General features: G+C 37.9%; 1 protein-coding gene across 4 annotated transcripts in view; it reads right to left on the bottom strand.

Moving 5' to 3' along the window:
* The window catches only part of DOP1A (DOP1 leucine zipper like protein A), a 123104-nt gene that overhangs the window by 42117 nt on the left and 68607 nt on the right, over positions 1–12380 (bottom strand). For all 4 annotated transcript variants that reach the window (XM_077812749.1, XM_077812748.1, XM_077812751.1 and 1 more), the window contains exons 11-15: positions 11356–11475; positions 9564–9678; positions 8059–8292; positions 4465–5083; positions 1182–1456 (exon numbers count right to left, since the gene is read on the bottom strand). In XM_077812749.1, the coding sequence (XP_077668875.1) occupies positions 1182–1456; positions 4465–5083; positions 8059–8292; positions 9564–9678; positions 11356–11475 (1363 nt within the window). The remainder of the gene's footprint in view (positions 1–1181; positions 1457–4464; positions 5084–8058; positions 8293–9563; positions 9679–11355; positions 11476–12380) is intronic.

Below are 12380 nucleotides of genomic sequence, written 5' to 3'. Positions count from 1 at the left end.
AAGGGTCGGCCGTGAACAATAGGGCCAGGGCTGGCTAGGGTGACGATACATCCCATTTTGGCCAAAACGGTCCCCTTTTTCAGCTCTGTCCCACCCATCCCTACTTTTTCACCAAAACAGGGTACTTATCCCAGCTGCAAGGCAGAGCAGACAGTGGCAGCTGCTGCCTGGGGATCAGCTGAAGGCAGCACTGCCCGCCAGCAGGAAAGTGGAGAAATTTGCTGCTCACAGGCAGTGCTGGCTTCAGAGTTGACCACTGGGTGGCACAGAGCTGCGGGGAGGGGCATCAGCCTCAGCCGGGGGAGGCGCGGAGCTCGGGGGCCCAGCCCCAGCTGTGAGCAGCACAGGACTCAGCCCCAAATGCAGGCAGCATGGAGTTGGGGGTGGGAGGGGAGCCAGCGCCAGCCCCAGCCCTGGGAGGCATGGGGAGGGTGGCTTGGGGGCGAGCCCTGCAGGGGGCGGGCAACTCCAGTGAGGCCCTGGCCCTCCTGTTTTTACTTTAAAAAAATATGGTAACCCGAGGGGGGTGGGGAGTATCAAGATCTCTACTCCTCCATTGGAACCAGGATGAGAACTATGTCTTTTCTCTAGCCTCTTCTCTTCCCACCCTCTGCTGGCAGCCTGCATTACTGCACCTGACCAGACAGGTTCTCCAGAGCAGTTCATGCTGCCCTCCCACCCAGAGGATCTGAGATTAAAGCGAGTTAAAAAAAATTAACGCATTAATTGTGCTGTGCCTTAATCGGACACATTAACACCAGTTAAGTGACAGCCCTAGTCATTAGTATTCTTGTTTTTGTTAAACCCCTATCTACCCAGAACATTTTCTCTCAGTTTCATGTCTTGGCTACCTCTCACAACATCTTCTCACGTCTAGTAACTCACTTCTTTCATTTATATTTGCAAAAGACCAATTCAAATCAGCTGTTTATACCTACACTGTGTGGAACTACCTTTAGTAGTAGTAGCTAAATATTTTAATTTGAACAGTAAAACAGAAAATAGCAATTGTCATATAACCCAGTAAGGAAGTTTTATTCCATAACCTAAGAAAGTATAAGAAGGGCAAGGCTGTTGATACAGAGTTGGAAAGAAAGTGTGTCTTCTTGTTGCTGGAAATACAGTCTAAAGAAACTAACGCACAAGAAATAAATGCATGGGCAGTAAGATGATTACTGTACCTTGAAAAAATCTGTCTTTTCAACCATATATCTCAGGTTGCCTTGAGTAAGAGGAGGCCTGATAACTACAGCAACTCTTCCTTGGTTTGGACTAAGGGGCTGTGCAGTTTCCACACTGTTTAGGTTTTCTCCAGTGACAACAGCAACAGATTGAGTCAATCCAACCAAGTCCATTACCAGAGAAATAGCAACACCTTGAATGCTAAAATCACTTGCTTGTCTACAAGCATTCATAAGAGTCTGAAGCCACAATGGAGGCTGTACTTGTTCACAGTCTGAAATGAAAATAAAAGGAAATATTTTCCATTACAAGTGAAATTGTTGTACTGCAATTAATTTTTCTTCCATTCTGCATACCTACTATGCCTCACAACCTATAGTAAATCAACTCTGCAGTATTCTTTTAACATCTATATTTGTAACCCTCTCTCATAATACTTATCTGAGAAAATGATTTGTAGTGTCAATAATTCTCTTTATTTTTAATAAAGTTGGTAGCTAAAAAGAACTGAAGCACCATAATGTCATACCTCCCTTTTAAATTATGTAAAATTTAACAAACGAAAAGGCATTCTAACAAATTATAAATGTGATATTACTATACTAATTTATATAGCACCAGAAGATGTGCATGGCATTTTACATTTAGCCAATGTGCCAAACAAACATAATCCCAAAAACAGACAACAGAAGATATAACTCACAGAACAGCAAAGGTCATTTTCTTATGATAAGAATAAACAAACACAATAAGCTCTTATGTACTATATTTTTTCCTCTAGTCTAGGTGAGGTGAACACAAATTGTCCTGCTTTCAACACAACACTGCATTAGATCACTATATTTTACAAATGTGTAAAAGTTCACAAGTCAATCCTAGCACCGCTAAATCAGTTTCAGTATCTCTGTTCTTAAGAGAAAAGTGTATTCTGACCTTTGACATAAAAACTGAATACAATGGGAAGAAGAGCAAACATATTCTTTGCAATTTTAGCTCAAAAATAGTTGGGTTGTATGTATTTCACACCTTTTAAAGAGTATATTTCTATACTATACTAGAGTGCACATTGCTTTTATTTGTTCTTCTGACATAATTACTACCGTCAGGAAATTATCATGAAAGAAATAATGAAATATAAAATCTTGCAACCTAATAATTTTGTTCCAGAAATAACTCCATGGTTTCTTTTGTCAATTTCCACTAAATTTACACAAAAAACTTACTGCAATTCAATGCAAAGTTCATAATGTGAATTGGACTCAAGTAAAAACCTCTTCAGAAACTGAGCATTAAGCCAGATTTTACACAAATATATATATTTACCTACTCACATTCTTCCCTCATTATCATGAAGTGATCATGAGCTAATTCAGTTTAAACTAAAAGGAAGGATAAACAAAAACAGGTCTGCAAATAAGTTTGTAACTAGGATCCTTGATTTCAAAAGGGCAAACTTTAAAAAATTAAGAGAATTAGTTAGGGAAGTGGACTGACCTGAAGACCTCAAGAATCTGAATGTGGAGAAGGATTGGAACTACTTTAAGTTAAAGTTGCAGAAGCTATTTGAAGCCTGTGACCCAAGGAAGGAGACAAATTTGTTGGGAAGGATTGCGACCAAACCAAGCATCTCAAGAACAAATGGATATAAGCTGGCTATCAACAAGGTTAGGCAGAGTGAAGTTCTGGAACAGCCTTCAAAAGGGAGTGATGGGGAGCAAAACACTTAACTGGCTTCAAGGCTGAGCCTGATAAATTTATAGAGAGGATGGGATGGTGAGATGGCCTACAATGACCTGTGGGCCATCTGTGACCTCTAGTAGCAAGTACCTCCAATGGCCAGAGACGAAACATTAATGAGGAGGGCTCTGAGTTATTACAATGAATTCTTTCACAGGTGTCTGGCTGGTGGGTCTTGCCGGCATGCTCAGGGTCCAACTGATTTCTATATTTGGTGTCGGGAAGGAATTTTCCCCCAGGTCAGATTGACAGAGACCCTTGGAGTTTTTTGCCTTCCTCCACAGCATGGGTCCCGGGTCACTTAAAGGTTTAAACTAGAGTAAATGGTGGATTCTCTGTAATTTGAAGTTTTTAAATTATGATTTGAAGATTTCAGTAACTCAGTATGTTACAGGAGTGGGTGGGTGAGGTTCTGTGGCATGCAATGTGCAGGAGCTCAGACTAGATGATGACGATGGTCCTTTCTGGCCTTAAAGTCTATGAGTCTAAAACAGAAATGTAGGGCTGGAAGAGAACTTGAGAACTCATCAAGTCCAGCCCCCTGTGATAAGGCAGGACTCAGTAAACCTAGACTACCTCGGACAGGTGTTTGTATGATCTGCTCTTAAAAACCTCCAGTGATGGGGATGCCACAACCTCCGTTAAAAGCCTGTTCTAGAGCTTAACTACCCTTAGAAAGTTTTTCCTAATATCTAATTACAGGGCACTGTTTCTTTCCCATAAAATGCCCTCTCAACACCATGCAATGCTCTCTACCACAAGTCAAAAACAAAAAGCTACATTTAAACAATCTTAAGTTTCAAAGATGAATAAACAAAATCCCAGATGTCAGAGAGAGGGCATTTAATTATAATGCAAATTTACTCCTAATTTTTCAGTTCAGTAACTGTACCTGTGAAATTTGTGAATGTTGTCAGCTGGCACTTATAACCTTAATCTTAAACACTACATTTCAACAGCAAAATAAATTTAGAAATAAATTTAGAAATAAACTCTTGGGTAGTGCAAATTTTACTGAACTGAAATTTATAACTTACGGTTATACATTTGTTTCAAAGGGCATAAATATGGATAACAATCTAAACTATTAAAAAAGAGTTAAAGGCATGTTTGATGTAATCTTGTCACTATTCCATATATCTATTCAATGTGCAAATACATTCCAAGGCACAAGAAGAACACTAGTAACAAAGAACCTTGATGGATCCATGTATTATGTATTTCACACGTCGACAGCAGAATCTAGAAACTGGGTTCCACTCTAAGGTTCTTCCGTGTAATACATATTCATTACTCAAAACATACATGTATTAAAAATCACATCAAAACATCAATTTTCTTGTAACTGTATTAAAAATATTTTAGTTTCTAAAATGTAATCCAAGTCATAAAAGAAAAAAAAAATCTATGTCCCTACAAGGAACAACAAGCAACAATGTAAATATAGAAAGACTCCAACTACTTTTCAGATTTTCTAAAGAACAGTTTAAACTAAGAACTGAATATACGAGGAAAAAAAGGAGAAAGTAAGAAAATGTTACTTACCAAAATCAGATTTTTCAGGATGTAATTCTGATGTGTGGCTCCCCTCTGCAATGTAAACCGGAAAACTTGAACATTCAAGATATAACTGACATGCAGCAATAAAGGCAGAAAGGTATTCTTTTGGCATTTTATTTCTTTTTTTCCCCTTAGCATCTCCTTGTGATTCTCTGTCCCATTTTGTAGATTGTCCTTGCTCTCTAGTGAGGTCCATTTGAAGCTCTGTTGCCAAGGGCTGAGACAAGGAATTACTCTGAATTATATACAGGTTGATAAATCTAGTTAAAAATTGTTGGACATACTCCAAGCAGCACTGCATTGCAGTCTTTTGGATCATCTTCCCACTTCGAGTTGCTGACCCCTGTGCAATTATGGAAGGAGGCTGTACAATGGTTTCCTCAGATCCCACAGTTGATGCTGTCTCAGTCTCTGAGGATGTGCTACCTATAATAGTGATACCAGGTGCTTCGTGGCCGTCACTCAATGCTCTGTCAATGTCAACAGCTGTATCTGCCTGGTACTGCACAAACTCAGTAAATCCACTTTCTGATGATCGACTGCTTGGAGGATTTTCACCATCTTCGAATACATCATAAGGATTTTCAAGTGAAACTGATGGCACCTAGTTGAGATAAAAGTATAGATAACTATAGATTAAACAGTAAAAATGAATGTCACTAATTAGTGATAAGAAATCATTAACTTATTTCCTAGTTTGAAAAGAATGGCAGTTTTGAGTTCTCCTTAGGGTTGCCAATTTTCACTGGACACATTCCTGGAGGTTTCCTCACATGACATAATCTTTAATTAAAGATTAATCTTTAATTCCTGGGAACTCCAGGACAATCCTGGAGGGTTGGCAGCCCTAGTTCTGTTCTATTACAAAGTTTTAAATTATGTGTTTATATACTCTTATTGTTGATCCCTTCCATACATTTTCCTGTCAAAACCAAGTTTTTAAAACTCCCAAAGAAGTATATTTACATGGCATGTCAACTATAACAGGAGATATCACTGTCTATCAACTGAAATATATGCATTTTAAGAAGATTTTAAACAAACAATTTATATTTTAATATGGATTGAGGGAGAAGGGATCAACATAGTAAAATTATAAGTCATTTGAAAAAAATCCTCAAATGTTAAAGAGAGTGGAAGACAAGGCACTAAAATTTACAGTCATTTTAGCTAGACAAGATGGTTGAGATAATATCTTTTATTGGACCAACTTTGGTGAAAAAGACAAGCTTTTGAGCTACACACAGCTATCCTTCAGGTCTGGGAAAGGTACTAAGAGCGTCACAACTAAATACAAAATCAAGCAGATAGTTTAGCATAAGTAGTTAGCACATATTGTAAGGGACCATTCAAGGGTTGAAAGATATTACCTCACCCACGTTGTCTCTCTAGTATCCTGGGACCGACACGGCTATAACACTGCATAGTCATTTTAGCCGACAGACTTCCTGGAATGTTTAGGTTTTAGGATTTTCTTACATAAAGGAGCTGGCAGCTTGCAATCTGTTAACTGGAAAACTGTTCCAGTCATAGGAAGCAATATGAAAGGGTGGTGGAATGATGGAAGTGGGTGAAGGAGATGAAGGGAGTTGTCAAGAGAGAGGCTTGAGAGGACTGGAAAGAGTGGGAAGAGGTAAAATTTCTCTACAATCAAGAGATAGTTTTATAGGATGCCAATGCTCAAATAATTACATTAAACATAGTAATGAATTTTGACCTACAATTGTGTAGGTGTATAGTTGGTACAAAGCTTCACGATTATTGTTATTGTTGTTGTTAATTTGTACTATTTAACCAGGATGAACTTGTTTCACATAATGTAAAATACTACAGATTGTCAAGGCATCTTTCAAAAAAGAGAAAACAGCTGAATTTTGGAGCCAAAAATGAGGAATTAAAAGAATTATTAAAAAAAACAGAAATTTTCCCAACTGCATACTTTTAAAAAACACCATTAATTATTAATGAGTCGTTTGAAGTTCTTTACGAAATTAAGAGTTTTAATTCCAATATAATAAATAGCAAACAAAATCTAATGTGTTAAAAAGTTGGGATGGTCTCTCAACACAGAGCATAAATTCTTAGATTCTCAGCATAAAACTTGGTACCTAGCATCTTTCCCTCCTGTACCCAAAATATGTAATATATATAAAATCAAAGTGTGGGATTTCCTTCATATAAGTTTGTAGTTGTGTAAGACTTAGTATATTTTGGTTCAAAAGAATTGATCACTTACAAGATATTTGAGAAATGTAAACTGTTAGCAGGTGAAAGTAAGCCAGTACGGCGTACCAGCAAGAGCCAGTACACAGCCAGCCGTACTGGCAGGGGGCAGCTTCCCCAGGCCAGCAATTTAAAAGGGCCCCGGGCTCTCGGCAGCGGCCAGAGCCCCGGCCCTTTATATCGCCACCAGAGCCCCAGGGCTCCTGGCCACTACCGCCGCTCCAGCTACCATGGGGCTCTGGTGGTGATTTAAAGGCCACAGGGCTCCCGGCCACTGCTACTGCAGCCGGAGCCCCAGGGTAGTGGTGGCAGCCAGGAGCCGCAGGGCTCCAGTGCCAATTTAAAGGGCCCAGGGATTTAAAGGCCCTGCCCCTTCTGCCCCTCCCCACCCCTTCCAGTTGAGGGCCCCCCCACACACACATACCTTTCTCAGGACCCCGGCCCTGCGTACCGGTAAGTCCCTTCAGTTACTTTCACCCCCGACTGTTAGAAACTGAAATTTGTTTGAAATAGAAACAGTTGCTGGTTTTTTTGTTCCTTCTCTTTGTTTATTAAATGATTTTGAGATATACATATTTGATAAAACATTAAATTAATTCAAAAGAACTAATTTATCTGATCTATGCAAATTTATAAAAAGGCATTGGTTAAGAGCTTTAGAACTATCTCCAAATGGTAAAAGGAAATGATGACTGTGATGCCTGATCCAATGCCTATTGATATCAATGGAAGTTTTGCCACTGAATTCAATGGACACTGGATCCAGCCTTTAGAGTTTTTTATATATTGGCTTAGAGATTTATCCAAATATTTCTCAAGAGGTCTCTAATTCTTACTTAGGTCCTGAATTTGAAGTAACTTATGCATATACTTAACGTTAAAAAGTATGTATAAGTCCTTGAATGATTGGGGCCTTCATCTGCAATTAACTGAGCAGTTCCAATGTTTTTATTAATCAAGGCTCAATTATGTTTACATTTATTGTTATACATTTTTTTTGTAAAAGACAGTTTATATTTTTCCCATCTATAGTTTGCTGCTTTTGCATGTTTTAAGAAACTTAAAAATGACTGTAAAACTAAAAATAGCACAAGCTGAACTTAAAAAAAGGTGGAAACAGGACTGAGAAAAATGGTGAGGAACTTGAGGAGACATACAATATTATACTAACAAATTCATCAGAAGAAGATGGGTCAGGTTTTTGAAAGTACTCAGCATTGACCTAACTTGAAATCACAAGCAAAATTTCCCACTGTCTTCAATACTAGCAGAGTTGGGCTAACACTGAGAATTTTGAAAAACCCACATTTTACACAAAATTAACACAAAAGGATGCAAAGGCTATTAATAAATTACCTTTTTATCTTCCCATTCTTTGATGGAGCTGTTGTGTCCACTTGGAAGCTGCAGAGTACCATCTGTACCTGCAGACAATAGCGGAGGTTGAACCTTACTAAGGATCTTTGAGCAGAGCCTGAGGGAATCAGTTAGTTCAGACAAGTGCAAAGTGTGAAGATGGCTTGTCAATGCAGAAATCATTCTGAGCAACAACTGAGGCAGATGTTCTGTTTGTATTTCAATGTAGGTCTCCTAACAAAAAGATGATAAAATTGAAAAAGTGTCTTATAACCCCCACCCTAAAATGTATTTGCTATAGCTATACAATAGAACCTTAGAGTTACAAACACCTTGGGAATTGAGGCTGTTCATAACTCTGAACAAAACGTGGTTCTTTCAAAAGTTTACAACTGATCATTGACTTAAGACAAGTCTGAAACTCTACTCTGCAAAAGAAAAATGCTGCTTTTAACCATCTTACTTTAAAAGAAACAAGCACAGAAAGTTTCCTTACCTTATCAAATCTTTTTTTTTTAAATTTCCCTTTATTTTTAAGTAGTTTACATTTAACACAATACTGTACTGTATTTGCTTTTTTGTTGTTGTTGTTGTTGTCTCTGCTGCTGCCTGATTGCATACTTCTGGTTCCAAAAGAGGTATGTAGTTGACCCGTCAGTGTGTAACTCTGATGTTCGTAACTCTGAGGTTCTACTGTACAACTATCACATACAGTTAATTTTATTCTAAGCTTTTTAACAATGCAAGTGGCAAATAAAATCTAGAAGTCCTCCAAGTCTGATATTCTATGCATTAACTTTATGAGGGATAAAAGGGAATTGTTTTTCAGTGCATGTTTAATCATTGGATATGCTCAGAGTTTTCAGAATTTTAAATCTCCTTCATTTATACTACAAATAGATTACAAAGAATTTTGTAACACTGATGGGATTAAAAAATTACCCCCAATCCCCTTTGTATTTTAATTTTCTCAAAATACAGATTTAAGAGTGAAAAGTAGCAAATCATTAATAACTAAAGGAAAAACAGGCTGAATGCCATACCTGACACAGCACTCTCATACTTCTAGTAGGCTTTGAAATGAGAAAGCAAAAGAATTGAGGAGGGAAGACAGATACAGGAAAAACAGTTCTAGCAGTCTTCATCAAATAAAGCAATGTCAATAGATAAAAGAAGATAAATATCTTACTGTGACATTCAGAACAATTAGCACCCAATGAATTGCATCATCTAACTATTTATCATATAAAACCCCAACGCAACAGGTAACATTTGTAACTAATACAGTATAAATTTTAGAAAAGGAAAAGATGGGATAAAATTCAAAATAGAATCAGATGACAAACAAGCTAACAGAATTTGCAGGCTCATGCATCAGAAGAACATAAAGGCTGATTTGTTTATGTGACAAAATCCAAAATTCAAATTTCAAAAGTGCTTTATAAATCAGAGTACAGAAGTAGTGTCCTCATATACCTACAACCAATGAAGAAAGGAATTCTTACCAAAGAAACTATATCCAACAAAAAATCCACTAGTAGGCAGAAATTGGTCAGGGGCAGCTCAGCTGACTCATTACCACCTACAGGCCCAGTCTGAAGTCTAGCATGCAATGTCCTCCTATGAAATTAAAATATGTTATTGTTGTTTTTGTTTACATATGACATGATTAAGTAACAACTTAATTCACAGGTGCATACGTCAAGGATGCTGCATAAGAACAAACTAGCAGCCCAGTTGTTCCTTCTTCAACAAACAGTTGAATCAGTTTATAGATGACCATACAATCCTTATCTATCTGAAATACAAAGGAAGTTCAATATTTTATGAAGGGCAGCCACACCATTGTGTGCCATGACTGGGCTACAGGAAATTGTTTTGGTAAATCCATACATTTTCCCCTCACTTGGTGGTTGCCTGTTTTCTTTCATTCAGAAATTCAGAATCTGCTTAAAACACAACAAAATGGAAGAAATCCCCCTCCCTGCCAAAGGTAAATATTACCAAATAGTAACCAATTTCATCTCAGTTTTCAGGAAAGTCATACTTTCAAGGAAGTTGCTATTATTCTGTGCCTCATACTGGCACCTTTATCTATAGCGCTCTCAAAGTCCTCATCTGAAATCCATAGTTTTCTTCTAATTAAAATTCCCACTGTGGGAAAAATAGCTTTCTGTGCAGAGTATCATCATACAGATGAAATTTAATACCCACGTATAAATAGTAACTTACATTCATATATTTATCCTTGAGAATCTCTCAAGGCTCCTTTTGCCGTAATTCTGAGGAGGTAGCATTGCCTTGAAAGGCTATGAAGGACCAGTGAAAATACCTTCTAATTTTCTAAATGTTTTTTAAATTTGAACAAGGACCACAACTCAGAGCCTAAAAAGAGGAACACCTGTGAGGAACGATCTCTCCAGATATGACGACAGTATTTTCTCAAGCCCAGATCTGTACAGTATTTAATAGAAGGGTAAAGAGTCAAAGCATTGTAAGCACCAATGCACATCTTTTGCTCGCCACGCAGATTGTTGATCAGAGGGAAACATTTTCAAAACCCTTTTGGGACACAGGCTAAGAGACCCAACAACATACACCAAAAACAACAAAAAAAGAACATTTCTACCTAATCCAGTCAAATATATCATATGCTACAGATAATGAATTTATAGGAGGATAACTTTATTACATGGACAGTAAGTGTGAAACAATCTACCCAAAACCTTTTCTTGTCACTTTTTCCAAAGGAATTTACCTATCCATGCTGAAGAGGCAGTGGCAGGAAGACAAGAGAGCTCTGCAAAGATTTCTCTTACTAAAATCAAGATATCAATACCTTGATTATTCCCAGATCAAGAAAGGGAACTAAAAATAATCTGAATCTCAGAAATTAGGCCTGGTCTATACTTTGAAGTTTTACTGGTTTATCTACTTTGGTTACAGGGTGGGAATTTTTTTTTACTGAAATAGCTATACCAGTGAAAGTCCTAGTGTAGACACAGTTATATCAGTATAAAGTGACTTATATTGGTATACTTATTCCCCTCCCCATGCAGGAGTAGCTATACCAGAACAAACTACCTTTATACTGATATAACTGCATCCACACTAGGGGGATTGCATTCCTTTAATTATACGGATATAGTTAAAACAATACAAGTTTCTAGTATAGACAAGCCTTTGCAGGTGGAGTACAATTATTAGTACATCTTGTCCACCTCCCTGTCAATACACAAACCAAAAAATGTAAAGCCAATTCCAATTTTACATTTACAGCTATTAAATATAACTTACCTACAACATTCTTCAAACCAACGAGCAATGTAATCCCACATATAATAAGGCTCAAAGGAATTAAAGAGAAGATTGGCAGTTTTAATCAGCTCTGCGGTTTTCTTATTTTCCCTCAATTTGCTAAAAGAAAATAAAAAATAGTAGTACAATTTAATATATATTACTATGCTGTGATTTAAGTGTTATGCAAAGGCGTATAATTCTGAATTTACTCACTACAATGCTGATATTAACACACTGGTTCCCTCCCTCTCCTTTAATGGCAGCTCTTCAGCTGGGCATGCACTATTGCTTTTTACATCATGTCCTTGCATGGTTGCCATACTTCTTGCTCATCCCACTCTGTCTCAGATCTGTTTTCCCTTTTCTATATATTTTTACTGGATCTGGTTTCCAATTTTCATTCTTATTTTTCTTTATTTTATTTTTCTCCCCCTTCCCTGTCCTCCTCCAACATTCTGTTTCCCTCTTTGTCTCAGCTGCCTCTCTCTCTGACTCCACTCTCCTGGTCTCTCTACTCCCTTCATTTTGCTCTCCCTTTTTCTCCTCCCTAATGGCTTCTCTTTCTTTGCCACCCCCAAAATCCAGAGAGATCTGTACTAGATCTCTTTTGTTGCCTCTCTTTGTGTGCAAGAGCAGATCAGAGGCTCTCTGCCTGTGCAGCCTCCCAATTTCTGTTGCTTCATTGATGCAGCTTCTCTTCATGTTTCTGAAGACAAGTGACTTAAGGGAAGCACACCTGCTGCTCCCTAGTTTCAGCCATATCTGTAGTAGTGGCAGGAGTGGGTCACTTTCCCCACTCATACCATCTTCTTCTCTCTGCTGACACCTCACATAACTTCACCCACCAGCCTCTCACCCCTCACTGCTTTTTCTCATGAGTGCCAAACATGGGAAAGGGAGAGCTCTTAGAACTCTCTTCCTGCCCATCCTTGACACACAGCATTCACATGGAGTTTTGCCTTCACACCAGTAAATGTACATTTACAGTAAACAATTGCAAAATAAAGTGACTGATATTGGTA

This window comes from Eretmochelys imbricata, chromosome 3 (genome assembly GCF_965152235.1).
Source record: "Eretmochelys imbricata isolate rEreImb1 chromosome 3, rEreImb1.hap1, whole genome shotgun sequence".
NCBI lineage: Eukaryota > Metazoa > Chordata > Testudines > Cheloniidae > Eretmochelys > Eretmochelys imbricata.
Note: the sequence above shows the minus strand (reverse complement) of the source record. Positions and strands in the feature narration are given on the sequence as shown.